This window comes from Solanum pennellii, chromosome 5 (genome assembly GCF_001406875.1).
Source record: "Solanum pennellii chromosome 5, SPENNV200".
Classification (NCBI taxonomy): domain Eukaryota; kingdom Viridiplantae; phylum Streptophyta; class Magnoliopsida; order Solanales; family Solanaceae; genus Solanum; species Solanum pennellii.
The window spans coordinates 73,290,521-73,309,414 of NC_028641.1; the positions used below are offsets into that span (position 1 = coordinate 73,290,521).

General features: G+C 32.2%; 2 protein-coding genes and 1 long non-coding RNA gene across 3 annotated transcripts; 2 read left to right on the top strand and 1 right to left on the bottom strand.

Annotated features, from left to right (window-relative positions):
- Positions 1 to 220: 220 nt before the first annotated feature.
- On the top strand, positions 221 to 3,082 carry LOC107018565. Its single transcript, XM_015219074.2, has 2 exons — positions 221 to 1,796; positions 2,040 to 3,082. The coding sequence occupies exons 1-2, from the start codon at positions 1,358 to 1,360 to the stop codon at positions 2,810 to 2,812; spliced, it is 1,212 nt and encodes a 403-aa protein (XP_015074560.1). The 5' UTR covers positions 221 to 1,357; the 3' UTR covers positions 2,813 to 3,082.
- Positions 3,083 to 3,527: 445 nt separating this feature from the next.
- LOC107018564 (potassium channel SKOR-like) lies at positions 3,528 to 15,346 on the bottom strand. Its single transcript, XM_015219073.2, has 13 exons — positions 14,489 to 15,346; positions 12,009 to 12,233; positions 11,696 to 11,759; positions 10,844 to 11,183; positions 9,072 to 9,367; positions 8,246 to 8,326; positions 7,611 to 7,709; positions 7,012 to 7,233; positions 6,633 to 6,815; positions 6,106 to 6,181; positions 5,733 to 6,027; positions 4,462 to 4,583; positions 3,528 to 4,081 (listed from the first exon to the last, which is right to left on the bottom strand). Exons 1-13 carry the CDS (start codon positions 14,716 to 14,718, stop codon positions 3,840 to 3,842), a joined length of 2,475 nt encoding a protein of 824 aa, XP_015074559.1. The 5' UTR covers positions 14,719 to 15,346; the 3' UTR covers positions 3,528 to 3,839.
- LOC114077347 lies at positions 14,463 to 15,803 on the top strand. Its single transcript, XR_003578625.1, has 3 exons — positions 14,463 to 14,614; positions 15,341 to 15,448; positions 15,586 to 15,803. It is a non-coding gene; the product is annotated as an uncharacterized LOC114077347 (long non-coding RNA).
- Positions 15,804 to 18,894: the final 3,091 nt, after the last annotated feature.

The following is an 18,894-nucleotide window of genomic DNA, read 5'->3' on the forward strand; positions in this document are numbered from 1 at the left end:
TACAACTTCCAAGAAATTGTTATTCCCTTCATCCGGAATTGTTTGTCATGTTACATTTTTCGAAAATTAATTTGACTAATTTTTAAAATTAAATTAGATCATATTAATTCGATATTTTAAACAAAAATATTAGATATTCTTAAACTATATGAAAAGTACTATAAATTGCAATTTTTTGTGTATTAATATGATGAAAAAATAAATCTTAAAATGTTAGTCAAAGTTTTATAGTTTGACTCTAAAAATAGAAACCATGACAAATAATACCGGACGGAGGGAGTATTAAACTAATCATGTGACTTAATCCGCAAAATATGCAGCTCAAAATGCGCCACTAAAACTCACAAGTAATTAATTGCATCTACACTTGAAACAAAACTATAGTATTATATAAACACACAAGTCAATCTTAGAGCTGGAAATGTGTTATTCCTTCAGTCTATTTTTATTTATTATGTTGCGCTTTTTAAAAGTCAATTTGACTAATTCTCAAAGCTACATTAGATTACATTATTTTTATTTATAACCGAAAAAATTCGATATTCAAAAATATAGGGAAAATGGTCTGAAAAATACTCTAACTTTGGCCGAAATTGTTGTTACGATAACAATCTTTATGGAGGACCTCTTACCCCTTCTGCACTATATAATAGTGTGTTTTAAAAGTATATATGTGTCACGTGGACACATTACTATTTTATGATGTCCACGTGGACACATATATATCTTTAAAATACACTATTAAATAGTGTAGGGAGTAAAATGTCATTTCCAAAGTTTGGTATCATTGCAACAATGTTGATCAATGTTCGGATATATTTCAAACATTTTTCCCCAAAACTATATAAACTGTTTGATATCAATATGAAGAAAAAAACGCGTCGTAAAATGTTAATCAAAGTTCTTATAGTTTGACTTTGAAAAAAAAAACCATGACAACAAAAAGTAGACGAAGGAAGAAGTTACTTTCTTTTCCCCTCTTACTTCTCATATTAAGAAACTATAAACAACAAGCCTTGGATTTTGGTGATGATATAAGTATTATTTTCTTTTTATGAAGTATGACTTTGTAGGTCCATGTGAAACCAAAGGTAGATCTAGGGAGAATTTTTTAGGCCAAGTAAACTCATTACTTTCAGCTCGAACTAGTTATATATATGCAAAAAAAAAAAAATCCTATTTAACGATGGATTAGCGACAATTGGATCCGTAGGTAAGTCCTGTTTTCTTTAGTGATATATAAGATCACACTAGCTCATTCTGAACTCACTAAGGACTGGACTTCACATGCTGACTATTGTATCTATAAGCATATAAGAAGGGATCAAAGCTTTGATAAACCAAAAGAAAAAAACTCATGGACTCACCTCATAAGCCAAGATCTTTTTCCCCTAATCTATTCTTTTTCTTCCTTCTTGTGTCCTCAAATCTTCTCACTTTTTTCATTTCTAACACCTTTAAGCACTCTTCTTGTTACCTATACCAACAAACATATAATGCCATTTCTACCGCTTCATCACTTAATACTGATATCCCTTTGGTTGTTGAGCCTGCAGAAACTAGAGATGATGATATTCAAGAATCTGATTTAGACCTTCCATCTGAGTTCCGTGCTTTCGCATCTCCACATAAACTACCATTTGGATTCAGCACAAACTTTGATTCTGACAATATCATTCCTCCGGTTGGGCACCCGTGCACCAGGTTTCCTGATTTACTTCGTCGTTACATGTCATATAGAGTCAATGGTTCTTGCCCTGATGATGAGATCCTGGGACAGAAGCTGCTTCTCAAAGGTTTGTGTTAGTGTGGAATGATACTGTTCCTTACGTTTATACAGTCAAACCTCTCTACGACAACGTTGTTTGTCTAGTATATGTCTAGTATAACATAACATGAAAATTTGGTTCCACAGAGAACTTGTCTGTTATAGAGAGGTTTGATTGTATATATAGTTACTATAGTGGTGTGAGTAGGAAAATGAATTAAGCAATTTGTTCATCAAAATCTCTTACTTACTCTTTTTTGATTGTTTACAGGTTGTGAGCCTCTCCCTCGCCGCAGATGCCGTCCTGCTGCTCAACAGGAATATGTTGAGCCTTACCCTCTTCCTGAGAGTTTATGGACTACACCATCAGATTCATCTGTTGTTTGGACAGCATATACTTGCAAAACTTATGAATGTCTCATCAACAGAGTGAAATCACAGAAATCATTTGATGATTGCAAAGACTGCTTTGATCTCAACGGCAGAGAGAAAAGACGTTGGTTGTCGAAAAAGGGAGCTGGTCTGGACTTCTCTATTGATGAAGTACTAGCAGTGAAGAAGCCTGGTACAATCAGAATAGGACTTGACATTGGAGGAGGTGTAGCTACGTTCGCTGTAAGAATGAGAGAAAGAAACATAACAATATTAACAACTTCAATGAATCTCAATGGTCCTTTCAATACATTTATAGCATCAAGAGGAGTCATACCTTTGTATATAAGCATTTCACAGAGACTTCCTTTCTTTGACAACACACTAGATATAGTACACTCAATGCATGTGTTGAGTAATTGGATACCATCAACACTGCTCCACTTCTTGTTTTTCGACATCTATAGAGTGCTTCGACCTGGTGGGCTGTTCTGGCTTGACCATTTCTTCTGTGTTGGTGAGCAGTTTGAACAAGTCTATGCTCCCCTTATAGAAAGCATTGGGTTCAACAAGGTCAAGTGGGTCGTAGGACGGAAGTTGGATAGAGGACCCGAGCTGAATGAGATGTATCTTTCAGCACTGTTGGAGAAGCCACTCAAGAATTCTTGGTGACAGTATTAGATGTTTCTTTTTTACTTCCTTACTTTGTTAGAAACAGAAGAAAAGGAGGGATCTTTCAGCAGTGATGTTTTTTCTTCTTATTTATTTTTTTTATCATCGATTCGTTTTAGATGATATCTCCAGATATAAACTAACAGTTTGAGGTAACTTGAGCATGAGTTTGTAATGTTTGATGACTAAACTCTGGTTAGCTTTTGAATTTGGTGGTTATAATGCCAAAAACCAGATTCCTTATTCAGAGCATAAGATTTTACTCTTTCATATCGAAACTCACCAGGAAATGATCTCTTATGACCACTTACAAATTAAATAGAAGAAACTGACCTTTTCAGATCTTTCTTATGTGAAAATGAAAATCTCTCGTAAAAAAGGGACGTAAAGCTAAAATAAATTCGTAAAGGACTACAAAACCAAATCTTCTCGTTCACGGATGAAGCACCCATATTGAAAATGTGAAGTTTGACACATAGGTTAATTAGGTCATTGCAATTTGACAAAACCACTTCTAAACAAAAGTTAGAGAAGTGTGCTTTAAAGCCAAAAGAGCCAAAAAAGATCAAATCTGGGGATTGAAGCTAAAAGTGAGAAGCAACACACAGTTCACAAACAAATTAAGAGTATGGATACTATAATAATCAATGTGCAAACCCTCAATAGAGTCAATATAGGATTTCTAGACAACTGGAGTAGATATAGAAATGTAATCTCAGCTCAAGATTTTGAAAACTATATTAAAATACTGCAGTAACGGCAGATCCTGCCGCAAAAACTGCCTTCTATAGTAAAATTAAGACTTCAGGTTACAACAACAGAAATTGATATTGCAAGGTACAAATACCATATCACTACAAACAACACTCGAGTTGAGAAACATAAATTGCTACAGTGGGAACGTTTCTTTTTTGCGATATCATTACTCAGCAGAAGTGAGTAGATATTCTATTTCATCTTCAACTAGGTTGACAAAATATACAAACCCCAAAGCTGAACGGGGTAACTATGTATAGACAGGGTATTCTCAAGTTGTTTCACTGATCAAGTACAACTTCTGACCATCAGATATCATATCTATATCAAGAATTTTACCTGCATCTTCTGATAAAATACAAGAGCCTGATGAGAAGTTGAGTTGTTCCGAAGCTGCAGTAACGAGCTCTTCCATACTCGTAGGTACCCATAGTACAACACCATGTTTCCTGAGGTCCTTAGGCTCCCATGGGTGGATAGGGTATACAGTACACTTCCGCAGGTGAATTTTTTCTGTTATGCACGGATATAATATGGTTAGCAAGCTTGAAATAGCTTAATCGATAATACTTCTAAAAATTGGTGATAAGTAACAATCTAGCTAGTGACATGAGGAACTTTAGTTGAAAAGAAGTTACAGCTCGCGTTGTTCGTTTTGGATTGATGACTTACAGGTAATAATGAACATTAAGCTAACGCTTTTCTTGTTCCTCTTCGCGTCACTTTTTATTGTTTCTTGGCAATTTTTATAGGTCATTAGTAAAGGGAAAGCAGGTGGAGCAAGGAATCTCCCAGATAAAATAAGCAGTGGTGCCACAAAAGGGTGTATACTTTAATCTCCTAAAAAGAAATATATTCCACTGCTTTAAGTGATGGTGTTGCTTCTGCAATACCTGAAATCTCGTGTGAAACACTGTGGATTTCCGATGTTTGAGCAGATTTTGCTTCTTCCAGAAGCTTGATCAACTGATTGTTTCCACTTAGTCTAGCTTCATCAAATGGAGTATTTCCCCATCTGCAACATAACAAGTTCCCTTTAAGATTTAAACGGCTAGCCATACTTTCAAAATGAGTACAGATATGCACAATTCAGCTAGTAAAGTGTAATGGTTTGAAAGAGAAACCACGATGATTAAATACACCTCGAGTAGCCTGAAAGCTTGAAGGAAAGAAACTACACCAAGTTCAAGAAAAGAATTGACTAAGCATGTAATAATCTTGATATGCAAACAAAACTACTACTGTGATCAATGATCATGTATGATTCAAGGCATTTTGATTTTTGAGCTTAAACCAGGACGGACTTGACAATAATCTCATCTAGGTCATCAACGAGTTTTTCTAAAAAAGAACAGGTTTCACCTAAGAAAATTGTGGTAGGACCTTCTCACATTTGAGAAGTCATTCTCATCTTAATTCGTCTCTATCTCATTTTGTTGATGAGAGGAAAAATAGGACAAGCAATTAGTACAACTTCAAATTCACTGGAGAGAAAATTCTGAAGTTCATTCCGAAGGCATTCATTTTTTACATGAGGCCTCATATTCTCAACATTTCATTCTTAAATGCCAAAGGTAAAGGGAAAGGATCTATTTCCCCATTTAACTTAAGAACATGATAACTTTCTCACATGATTAAAAATCTTAAGCAAAGTGTTGATGTGATTTCAAATCGATTGGGTATTATATTCAAAAATAGCAAGAGTAAAAGTTAGATATTAGCTGTCAGGATAATCATACATAAAAGGACGATTGTAACTTTATAAATGTTACATGTGATAAAAACAAAAGTTGAAAACCTTCCAACGACAAAATGGAATTTTAAAAAAGAATAAGAATAAGAAGGTCCAAAGATAATGGATGTAAGATTCTAGAACGTAGTTACGCCTTAATCCCAAACTAATTGAGGTTGGCTATATGAATCCTAACTATCCATTTCGCTCCCTTTGTAACCAGATGAAAGATTCAACAATCATCAAGAAGAAAAGAAGTTACTCCCCTCATACTGACAGCAACAATATAAAGTAAATTTTGTGTTTCCCGACATGTTAAGCACATGAGTCTACTTTATACTTTATGACAAAAGGTAGCTTTCTCCAAAATAAAGATTGCATACTGTTAAGGAAGTGACTACAGTAATATAGCAATATATATTTAACTGGTACCTGTCCTTTGAAAAAACTGAAGCACCAGCTCCCAGAAGCAATCTCGCCATTGCGAGCAATCCTTGAGAAGCCGCTACATGGAGCGGTGTTCGGTGATCATAATCTTTGGAGTTTGCATCAATACCGTTGGACAACAGCCTTCGTAGTAGATCTGAATCCCCTTTTGTAACCAATGTGCACAAGAAGCTACCAGCATTTTCAATCTTCAAGAAGGCACCTTCCTTAACAAGTAATGAAGCAACACGATCGTGTCCATTCTTGATAGCTTCAAGGAGCGGTGTGTTTCCAAAGTTGTCTACTTGGAAAAAAACATTATTAATAAATATTTGAGAACAAGGAAGTTCACCGGTCAAGTACAGGTTTTAATACCTACCTGAAGCATTGAAATCGACACCTTCTTTGATAAGGAAAATAGAGATGTCTTCACATCCTCTGGATGCTGAAAGATGCTGTTCATAAACAAAGCAGTGATTAGGAATACTTTTCAACTCTTTTAAAAATTCAGCCTTCTTTTAGAATTATTATAGTTGGTTATTTTTCTTAAAGACAGAATCCATATTTTTATAGAAGCAGTATCTGAAACTTCAACCGAAAAATACCTGCAGAATTTCAATCTGGAATTCCTTATTTGTTACAACTGATAAATCCTACCAAACTATGCTGCGTGATTTACAGATTTGCACACTCAAGGAAGACATTTATGAGCTTGGAAAACAAACAACTCATTATGAACAAAGAGTTAAGGTCCACTCATGGACTGATAAACACTCAAATGGCTTTGGTTCCAGAAAAGTTTAATAGTTACTCAGAGAATAACTTTTTTTAAACGAAGCAACTCATTGAAATATCAAAAAGTAATGAACTAGAAAACTCTTCTGTTTCTATTAACTAAAATAATACCAGAGGTGATCTTCCATCATAATCTTTCTTGTTGGGATCAGCTCCAGCTCGAATCAGACTCTTCAGCTGGTGCAAATCACCATGATAAGCTGCACTATTCACTTTCAAAGCAAGCTCAGCCTCTTGTTTCCCAATATGGAATGTTATATCTGACTCCAGTTGCTTCACACGAAGATCCTTTCCCTGTCAGATAATACCTCTTTTAGACCTTTTGAGTGATTAAGTGCTTCTAATGCAAAAAGATGTTAATATTAAAAAGAAAAGAACAATTAACATTCATGAACATGTACTTTCTAGCCATTTTTGTACTACTACCAAGAGAGAACAAAAGCCATAGGTGGTATGAGTGGAGAACGGCATGCTGCCCAAGAGTGATTACCTCTAGTAAGTTCGTCAAGATTCTTCTTCCATCATGAAAATAGATCTCCAAAATATTTGAAAATGACTGCTTATCAATCCGTATGAGTCTGCATAGTTCACTAACACGGACAGTATATGGCTGTGGAATGTTGCAAAGAATGGATATTTCTCCAAACGAGCTATTAGGTTCAAGAAGTGCTACTGTCTCTTGTGACCCATCTTCTCCTATACCAACTTCTTCCTGAATCAAAATAACCACAATGAGTCTCGCAATATTAGCTATAGCTAGATGTCAAACATGAATTGATAAGTCAGCAGTTGTAAGATATGCAGAAGTTTTGGAGCAATGCGGAACTAGAAAACATGTTTATTGTATTTTCTCTCCTTATCTAGAGTTTCTAATAATACCATCACAGTCTAAAAATTTCTTAGCTGCAGTCAGAGAACCAAGTCCATAATCGATCCAGAACTATGATATTAGAAAGGTTTAAAGACCTCTAATATAAGACAGGATATACATTTTCTAAGCCACAAATGACTATAAGCTTATTATAAAATAAAAGGCCGTGATAGAAAATGCTGAGGACTGAGCAGCAATAATAACAGTAAAACAATTACCAGGACACCATCACAGACAAAATAAAGTTGGTCCACTACATGCCCCTGTTCCATGATCACTTCTCCTGGGAGGAAAAATTCTTCATGCACTCGAGTTACCTGAAATTTTTTCACAAAAATTAGCTCCTCAGCACTAGATTTACTTTTTTTCTCTTTAATTGGGCCCAATCGTAATCAAACAGAAAGGTGTGAGGAGGCAAGCATCCAAAGGTATACATTAAGAGAGGGAGAGAAGAAGCATGCATGACGAATTATTTCTAAATTCAGCTGTCTGTGGCAATGCTGGTTGATAAGGCAGAAAATCATGTCTACATGCAGAAAAAACCCATAAGTTACCAAGGACCATTTCTACAAGTATGGTCTCACCCTAGGATCCTGACCTTGCTGCCCTTGGGTGCCTCGTATAACATGTAAAAATCATTAAGTGTGGGTCTATTTTGCTTCCTGCTTCATTAGGATCAGTATAGGAAATATATAAGGAATTTATTGGCCATCAGTTTCTAGAGCTTGTGATAAATATCTCATATATTATGGATTTCAACCAGAGTGCAAATGAAACAAACCTCTTCAGGAAAAGGATACAAACACTGTTTTGAGATTAAATAAATAATCACTGACAAAGAAGATAAACTTACAATTTGACTTATGAATTCTGCGGAGCACTCCCTGAAAAGAGGAATATTTTCAATGCAAGACAGATATAAAGTCTGGGATATCTGCAAAAAGGTTGAAGTGTTTGTTACAGTATTGCTGAAAAATATTTTAAGCATCAGCAATGAGAAGGAAAGGTCAAAATATAAGGCAAGAAAGAATACAAACTTTTGAAGGTTAAAAAAGATGCTTAATGTCCTTTTTGACAATGAAATAAATTCCCAAGTCAATAACCCCCACCCATAATAAAACCATGCATACTGATCTTGCTTCTTTTGAAGTCACAATGCATGATGTTTTCTAGCCTGTGACGGATCCAGAGGGGCTCTGCGGGTTTGGCAAACCTATCAATTTCTGCTCAAACCCTATTAACAGTTTCGCAAATTGCATAACCAAATAATTGTTTTGACAATGAATGATCTCTTGCAACAGAATTAAAGAACTGTGGCGAAATTCCTTGCTGCATAAGTAGTGAGCTGCACGAATGGTGTAACAATTGCCCAGTCACATACATACACATTTTTTAAAACCTTTTTTTAGATTTATATTTCAGAACCCACCTTGTGTAGATTATAGATCCACCACTTCCTATACATGCCTAGTATTCTCTCCATCAGTAACAAAGGAAAACTAACTTGTAATGAACTCCTATGGTCCAAATATAGCTCCATAAATTGAGGAAAACAGAAGAGAAACCACAAAATTCAAAGAATTCAAACCAGCTGATTCTAATGTTCCAGAGTATATGAAATTTAATGAATATAGAGCAAATTGCACACATATGAAGATTTTTTCCTTTTGTTTATTTACCTTTGCACGAATTGAGATGGGAAGGTCCTGGAGAACGGCTCCATCAGTGTAAGCGCTTTCATATTGTAATCGCAAGTGATCTTTAATTTGACTACGAATATCCCTTCCGAGTCTATTTCTGTTCATATAGTTCATAAGATCTGTCATTTTGTCCCTGTATCGCACAGTTTTTGATCCCTTGACAATCAGTGCTGTCATGTTACCGATCAAGTAAGCACCAAGAATCATATCAAAAGAGACATAAACCATTACAAATATCATTTCCCTCAGATTGACTGCATGTATGTCACCATAACCTGTGAGACCGAAAAACATCTTCTAAAATTAGTAGGATGTGATTACATATCCAGAAAATGTATGAAAAGAATGTCATGAGTTACGAAGAGAATGGTCAAATAATAAGTAGCATGAAGAAGGAAAATTAACCTTCCTTCGAAGCATATGAGTACCATTTCAAAACAAACAACTTGCTTCTTTTATACAACCTCAACTAATTTCTTATGGTTAAAATGATTTCATCACCAAAAAGAACCATTCTTGTTTGTTTGTCTCTTCACCAAAAAAGAATTTTTATGTTAATCCAAAACTAATGTAAAAGTAACACCAACCTTCTGAATATCTATCCGTCTTCAATAGCGTTTGTGCTCTCTTCCTAGTCTTTTGTTACCTATTTTCTCTTTTATATTTTTCTTGATGCAAGGGAGGAAATGTAGAAAATATCACACGCATGGTACTAGTGATAGCTTGACGTGCACAGTGAATTATTCAATATTTATGACTACTCATCTTTAAGCTGCCAAGTTGATAATTTGTAAATAAAAAGATAACAGGACATCTCTAAAACGCGATTGAGATCGAGTGAGTGCCATGTATTCAGTTCCGTTAATAAGCTCAAAACATGCATAAGTTTTGGAATAGATGGGTAAGAGCAATTATTAGGAAAATCTAAGGATATAGAGCTTAGACCTAACTTTAGAGGATTAAAATAGATGGAAAAGCCAACTATCACATGCACCTAATATAGTAAGCACTACCAGTGTTTGTCAAACTGTCACCATACTACCAGTCACACCTCATGATTAGTTTGTAGTTTGTACTATTTCAGACCTGTAGCTCATGATATTTCTATTATTCAGAGATCTGATTCAGGTATTTATACATCCTGAACTTACTCTAGTCTACAGAAGACAAAAAAGAACACAAATTGGAAGAATAGGTTTCAGTTCTAGTCCTAGATATAGAATGCCAATTTGAATTTCAATTCTGGGTTTGAGAACTTTATACTGCCAAATGAAATCTAGAGTCACAGCTTTTATCACATGACACAAAATAAGAATTGTCTGGGCAGGCAAGATGTCTGCACCTTCCATTTAGGTATAAGGAAAAAAGGGCAAAGACAACTTGACAGCAAAGCCTCTTCCCTTTGTGATACCCCAATATAGAATGGAAGAAGTATTTTTTTATTTTTTTTTAAAGAAGTTATCCTATGAGACTGAGAAAAATATCTAGGAGAGGGCAGAAATTCCAGTCATAAAAACCAGTACCCAACTTAAATCGTGGACTGTTACTCGAACGGTCACAAAAGACAACTAATAGTCCATTTTATGGTGGAAAACAACAAATTCTGGTGAATTGTCTAATCGTGTGTAACAACTTGTGTATTGTGGATTGCATCTATATGATCAGCCTTTTAATTTCATCTCCAATAGAACTGGAATATATATTTTCAGATAATTATGCCAGAAAAACTAGAAAGAGAGCAATCGACCTACCCACAGTTGCCATAGTGACAATTGCAAAGTACAGGGAAGTGATGTACCGCCTCCAGAGATCAATCTCTCTAAAGTGTGAATAACTGTAATCTCCCAGGGTCAAACTACCAATCCATGTGTAGCCTTCTTTCTCTTCAGGCAGAGTAGTTGCCAGAAAGTAAAAGATGCAAGCTGCTGTATGCGTGCAATAAAGTTCAACAGTGATAAGCTTTACAATCCTAGTGAAGAGATAATTGATCCGAATATCTTTCTCCATCTTCTGGAAAAAGTCAGTAACCCTGCGCACCCTGCTTAATCTAATCCATAAAAGGTATCTCACTCCTTCTTTTCTGCCAGAAGCCTGAATATTTGATACGGGACAGCGTTAGTAAAAATGGCATCACTTGGATCAATATCTAACATAAAATGCCGGTATCAACTCATTTAAAACTTTGGTCTTCACCAAAGGCAAGAACTAATAGGAAATGAAGTAGACAAAAAAGCTTCCACTCTATTGTCTTGTTGGCAAGAAAGATCTCATTTCTCTTTACTAGGTTTTAACTGAAGTTTATGAGAGAGGAGCATATAAAGACAAGTGAGCTTTTATCAGTTTATTCAAGCGTTTTAGGTCTCTAAGCATGAAAGTCACACAAAACTAGTTTAATTACTCCTCCTTGTTGTTTTAATCATATCATATGCTCACCTAACTGCCAAATAGATGTTTGTTTTACATGTTCTAAAAGATTTGGTGGATCTCCAAATTAAATAAAAGATTGATTGATTAAATTCTGCTGCAAAATTAAAAGCATGAAGTAATTCTACTAACTCTAAAAGCGTGATGTTGGAGAAAGGATTTAGGAGCGAATATAGTACCTTATAAATGTTATCCCACGGCATGCAACTGAGCACATCCAAGATAAAATGAGATTTCAAGTACCTGCAACAAGAGAAGCTCAGATAACTTACTTAAAGGCATTCTGTTGCAATTTCTTCCGTGATGGATTCAGAATTTAGATGATGAGTGTTTTTCAAAATGTACGTCGTACTTCAAATATACTACTTCTGTTTTACATGCATATAAAGATTTTGACCTGAAACACTAGGTTCTGTCGAACTTGCATAGGTACCGCCACTTAACCCCTTGTGCAAATAGTAAGGTAGAGCTTAGAGGGAGAAGGGGACTAACCGGAGAGCAATAGGGGTTCGCCTATACACCATCTTGTATGTCTGACTATCTCTGTAGGCTACAAAAAATTGTATGACTATGTCGACAAGAAAAGCTATTTGACCACAAATGTCTAAAAGAAATAGTTTCCTGGGCAATCCTTTGAAGAATGCAAACTCCATTGGTGTAAAAAAAGTTGAATATATAGCCCAAATCAGGATAAACTTATCCCATAGCTTGTACCACCTGCATCAAGTTTTCTAGATTAGCAAATTTAAAACATCAAAGATAATTGATTGAGAAAGCAATTGATTACAGCAACAAAACTTTCATAATACAAGTAAATATGCTTTTCTTTTCTTCAATGAATAAAGTATTACAAAGAGGAAAAAGTCACTTATTTTTTATACATAATTATGATCAATTCAATCCATTAAACTTTATGAGTTTACATTTTTACCTTAAAGATAACTATAAGTAAATGCTCGCAATTAAAAATAATAGTCCAAAGACATGGAACAGATTGAACAACTTGGTCCAATCAACGTGTACGACGGATCTAGAGTGAACTATAAAGTCGTTAAGTTCAAATTGTTGAAGATAAAGGAAACTAAAGACATGGAACAGGTTAGTATCCTTTATCTTCAATAATTTGAACTTAACGACTTAATTGTTCCACCTCCAAGCAGCAATGCATCCCACTTGCCACCCTGTCAACCCACTAGCAGCTCCTTTTTACCTCTCACCCATAAATCTTGTGATCTTTTTTACGCAATCAAATCACTTATTAAGTATAAATCAACCATATTAAACTGAGTCTAGAGCCTAAAATGTTAATAAAAATTTCAAAACGCTATATGAATATTTATTTTAACCAAAAGGGCAAAATCGCTGGAAGGGCAGCATTTCGCTCGCCGGAAAAAGTAAAATCAGCGATTTCCAAAACAAATTTTTGTTAATAATTTTTTAATTGCCTAATCAGCGATTTCTTTAATTTTTTAAATTATTTATTTAAAAAAAAAAACTAAGAGCAAATCGCTGCAAGGGCAGCGATTTGTCTCCAAATCGTTTTTTTATTTTTTCCAATCAATTTTTTTAATTTTTTTTTTACAATTTTTAAAATTAAATTTTAAATTTTTTAAAGAAATTTTAATTTTAAATTTTTCTACTACTTATTCCAAAATAAATTTTTTTTTAATGATTTTTTAAGATAAGTAGCAATCAAAATTTTTCTAAAAAATTGATTTAAAAAAATATATAAAAAAAAAATTGGAGACAAATCGCTGCACTTTCAAATAAAAAATTAAGGAAATCGCTGCTTAGAGAGCGAGGACCGATTTATTAAAAAATCATTAAAAAAAATATTTTAGAAATCGCTGTCAAGGCAGCGATTTCTTTTTATCAATATTTTACCGACGACAGAAATCGCTCCTCTTCTAGCGATTTTGCCCTTTTGGTTAAAATAAAAATTTCTATACCGTTTTAAAATTTTTGTTAACATTTTATACATTTTAGGCTCCGGACTCATATTAAACTTACGCAATCAGATCACTTATTTATATTGAAAATTTAAAAAGAGGAAACATTGTGCGAAGTAGTTGTAATCATGGTCTATAGCCAAAAATGGCAACCCAATGAATGTCCGAAAATATTTACTACTATTACTCTAGTTCTTCTGCAATTTACATCTTTTAATTTATGTAAGCACTTCCTATAATAAGATATATTTATATAAATTAATATATAGTACTGTTTCCTAACTATGTTTTAGTTATTTTTCACATTTATTGAAACAAATAAGGGAAAATGCACAAGTATCTTTAGATAATGATTAAAATTCCAGAAACACCTTAATTAAACTAAAGTTTTATTACCTTTGAGCTTATTTTTGTAATTTTATACACCTTTTATCTTACGTGGCACACTCCGTGACTCCATGTCATTGAGGCGCATGAGAGATATTGAATGTCAAGTAAGTCAAAAAAGTGCACAAAATTATAAAAAAAAAAGTTTAATGAGGTAATAAAAATTAAGAGTAGTTAAGATGTGCTCTGGGATTTTACTTGTGCATTTTTGTAAAAAAATAAATAATAATACTCCTTACTAAGTTATTTTTATTCGTTACATGTTTTTGAAAATTAAAAACTCCCAAGAACTGTTTTTATAATGTTAAAATAAAAGTATTGTCAATTTTCACTTTGATATTTAAATATTAATTATTTGAAATAAATTTTAAATTAAAATAACTAGTTAAAATAAGACGAAAACATATGAGTATTTTAATTTTATTAATTTAACTTTATCAATTTTATATATGAGAAATTCCTATCACGTAAAATTATTAAAATGTAGCTTATACATTATTAATAAGAGCTCGATTTCTCGTATGGTAAAACTCCGACTGCATTTCTCCTTTATAATTATATTTACTTTTTAATATAGAAAAAAAAAATTATCTTCATGATTCAATTTTTAATGGGAGGAGAAAGCTAGAAGTGTACCTGTCATCGGGATAAATGACGAAACCTTGAGAAAGGCCTCTGAGGCCATTGATGACGTTTTCACTGCTAAATCTCCAAGGAGTTGAATCGGCAATTAGCTCGTTTTCCATCATCGCCAATCGACTGGTACTTCTCAACGATTTCATACTATCTCTCAAATCATCCATCTTATACTCTTTTGGTGAATCTCTTCCATTTGTCTCTTCTCGTAATTCTCTCTTCATCGACATCGTCACAAACGCAATGTAAAGTTCACAGATCTCACACTCTATGCGAATGTCCGTTACTCTTCTTCTTCAAGCAGTAAACACAAAATCATCAGAAGTTAAAGCTAATTTGGATTGATTTCTCTGAGTGTGTGCATAAACTGAATGGATTATCTGCAAATCGAACTGTAGAAAATTCGAAAGTTCTGCTAGTTTAGATTGATTTATCAGTTTCGTATGCAGAAACTGAATCGATTTTCTTCTAATCTCATTCTGTCCGTTACTCTTCTTCTTCATACACAAAACACAAATTCAACAGGAAAATTTAAAAGTTAAGCTAATTTGGATTGATTTCTCTGTGTGATTGAATGCATAAACTGAATCGATTTTCTTCGAATCTCACTCTGTCCGTTACTGTTCTTCTCACACAGTAAACACAAAATCATCAGAAAAATTTGCTCATTTTGATTGATTCTATATTTCTGCATGATAACGGATTTTTCTCAGCAATGTCAAATCCGTTTGACTGATATGTTAGCTTCCTTGTATTGAACTTCTAGAAAGTTCTTCAATGTTTGAATGAATCAGCAGTAGCTAAAGAGACAGAGAAATATACTGAAGAACAATTCGAAAATGTTGTTTTTAGGAGAAAGTTCAACTGAAATTTGTCAAATCCATAGCTATCGGATAGAGAAAGCTGAGATCCAGAGGAAGATTTATCAGATGGTGAACTTTCTGGAGAAGAGGAGGGAAGGTATTTATATGAAACTCAAACTCTTCCGCAATTATTTAATACACAATATAAATATACCTTTTAATTTGATATCGATAGCATAAGATAAATATTTTAACTATGCATCACAACTTATCTTTAAATATTTAATTATGAAGGGACAAATTTGAAGGACGTGAATATAGCCCAAAGTTAGAGAACATATTAATTGTGTCATGTCATTATTTAATTTTATCTATGCGTTATTAAATAATCTAAGCTAGGTATTAAATTAAATATTGGTTGCCGTTACGTGTATACCATACAGTTGTAAGATTGTAGCTAAAGTGATGTAATAAGCAATACATTTGTACTCATATAGAAAAATAAAATAATACAAGAGTGTCTTTCATATTTTATGTGTCCAAGATTTAATTGGACATAAAAATTAAAATATATATACCGGAAAACGTAGATGTATAAATTAAATATATGTATTGCATCAAGTCATCAATGTAACATTTGCCCTGGCTGCTAATGATAATAATTTACTTATAATTATCTTTTAAATGATCTAATATATTTTATAAGAATGATTTACATAATTGATAATTAAATTTGTATAATCACCTCATTAAAAGTTTAAACTAACTGTTAGAAATGTTACGTTTTTATCTACTAAATTATTACTATGTCTTAACTCTTAAATAAAGTATATTAGTTTTTATATTTGGAGATTAATGTAATAAAGAATATAAGTTATTTATAGATCCAAATTTATTCAAAACTACTTTCACAATCGACAATTGAGATTGTGGAATAGTACATTTTTTATTTTTTTTATGAATCGTTGATAGGTGAATCTCTAGTCGTTATTTTTTTTGGATGTGTTCATGTACATAAGATGAATTTTACTCCAATACATTAATTTATAAATCACATAAAAAAAACTTTACACTAAAAATATCTCATAAAATAAGTTTAATCGAAAAATATACAAAATAATTTCGAATTTGAGACTCTATTTCTAAGATGACATGTTCAACCAACCATTTTTGTGGAGTACAACAAACATAATCACATTGGCTGCTGTCTAAATTGCAAACCAAGTTTTCCATGATTTGTGTGATTAACAATTAATTGGTCCCATGACGTGATTCTTGCTAAATTATATTAGCAGAAATGTCCCATCATCAATAAAAAATCTACTACATCGAAGCAGATATAAAATTTAAAATTTATAAGTTCTAATAATAACCTTTAACTTGGTAGTACTATAATACAAATTAAGTTTACGGTTATATACTTTAATAAATTCCTAAATATAATTATCTAAAAAATTATTTAATTTTTATAATTAATAACCAAACATCTAAATCCGTCGCTCGTAATGATATATGTCACGACTCATTGACTACCGTATTCCACAATATTTTAAAGCCAGTTCATTTTAGGATGGCATTACGTGCTCTTATAACCTTTAACAAGCTAATTAATTATAAATCACTTTCAAGGGATGTTTTTTTTCTATTTTATTTAATATTTTTGGCCTATCTTAATATGAGACAAACCTTGTTTATACCTTTAAGTCAAATTCTTGATATGTATACCAAACATTATGATACGTGTACATTTTGATATATATGGTTATCAACAACTACATAAGATGACAATATATCTGCATTTCCCATTTCTTTATTATATACTACTTTATCTGTCTCAATTGATATGACACTTTTTGTGTTTTGAAAGTCAAACAATTTAAATTTTATCGAAAATTTGTGCATGAAATATTTAATTTTTTTAAATGACATTTGTATATTTGTAACTACGTAAAAAGTACTATAATTCAAAATGTTTATAAGATCTATAAAAAAATTACAATCAAAGATAAACTTATTTGACTCTTAAAATTCGAAATGTGACATACAAAATGAAAAAAAAAATACTAATTATCATTATGTTTTCGACAATCCAAACTATGAAAATAATGCTCCACGATGAAGGTTTGAACCGGTATTTAATTGGATCATTTAAAAGAAAAAACAATAGAATTTATTAAAATATGTGTAAGTTAATCCGAACACATTTATGAGTATTATAAAGAAGAAAATCGATGAAATAAAATTGTAGGCTAATTATTAAGCACCTAGATGTTGACTTTTTCCGTTTGCCTTTTTGGCTCAAATAAGATCTGACAGATGTTCAAAGAGGTTTTTATTATATTGGGAAATTAGATCACTTATTTTATATTATATTAGTATTATATTAATAATAAGATTATGAGACACCACAATGACCATGTTTCTCCTTAGACCTACTTGTATAATCATTTTGAATCATTGATATGGCATATCACAGCTCTGAAATAATGATGGAATTAAAATTTCGACCAAGAGATATTAAAATATAAAGAAGTAAAATTACGCAAAAATTAACAGATGTTAATATATAATATATACATAAAAAATATTTTTTTAGCTATATAGTACATAATTTTTTCGAAGAAAAGGTGTCCATCTTTCATATATGTATATTTTTGTCACTTAACATGGTTGACTAGTACTATCTATATAGTTTTACTTTAATTATTTTTTAACGATTAAAATAAAAAAGTTTAATATATATATATATTTACACACACACTACATACTAATTAAAGATTCACAAAAGTGTCAAACTTACACATTGAAAGACAACTATCAAAAAGGCTTTTGTCTAGATCACAATTATAATACAAATTTGGTGTGTGTAAAATGTAAAATAGTTGTATCATCACTTTATCTCCTTCAGCATGAGCCTCATGCAAATTTAAATGCTCAAAAAGCACTGCCCTTTTTTCATGTAAACTGTGAAATTTCATACAAGTTGTGATATATCATCTTTTCCCAAGTGGCATGGGAAGATATATAATAACTAAAATATTATTATTTGTAACTATTTTTCTTAATATAATAATGTAAATCTTGTCACAACATAATTACATTTTATACAATTCTTTAATTTTATTTTGGAGCTAGACTAATTTATATACAAATCTTCTTGTTGTAATTTTTATTAACTCTTCTTATAAAATAAAATAAAAAAAAACAAAACTGCAAAATGACCATACAATATATTCTGTTCCTTAGGAATAAATTTCCACCTTATTTAGAAAATTAATGTTGGATTATGAAAAATTTCAAATCTAACTAGAAATTACATGTCAAATTTAAAGCTATATTTAAGCATATTAACACTTTTTTTGAATGGTTATTATGTATGATTTTGTAACAAATCATATTACTATCTTGTATTGTATCACAATGTATTATTTTAATAAATACAACATTTAAATAGATTGTATCATTCTCCATCGTTACACAGTATCACACATCAACAATTTAAAGGTAAATCTACAAAAAAAAGAAAGTAAAGCTACTATCAAAAAGTACGATAACTCTATCTTCAACTTCGATTCGAAAAATATTTTGAATGTATCACCAAAC

Excerpts from the sequence above, each read along its gene's own strand:
- LOC107018565 (XM_015219074.2), top strand. The coding sequence starts at position 1,358 with ATGGACTCACCTCATAAGCCAAGATCTTTTTCCCCTAATCTATTCTTT. Across the intron at positions 1,797-2,039 it reads ACAGAAGCTGCTTCTCAAAG|GTTGTGAGCCTCTCCCTCGC; the intron begins GTTTGTGTTAGT and ends GATTGTTTACAG.
- LOC107018564 (XM_015219073.2), bottom strand. The coding sequence starts at position 14,718 with ATGTCGATGAAGAGAGAATTACGAGAAGAGACAAATGGAAGAGATTCA. Across the intron at positions 6,816-7,011 it reads TCTTGACGAACTTACTAGAG|GGAAAGGATCTTCGTGTGAA; the intron begins GTAATCACTCTT and ends ATTATCTGACAG. Across the intron at positions 6,182-6,632 it reads ATGATGGAAGATCACCTCTG|CATCTTTCAGCATCCAGAGG; the intron begins GTATTATTTTAG and ends GTTTATGAACAG.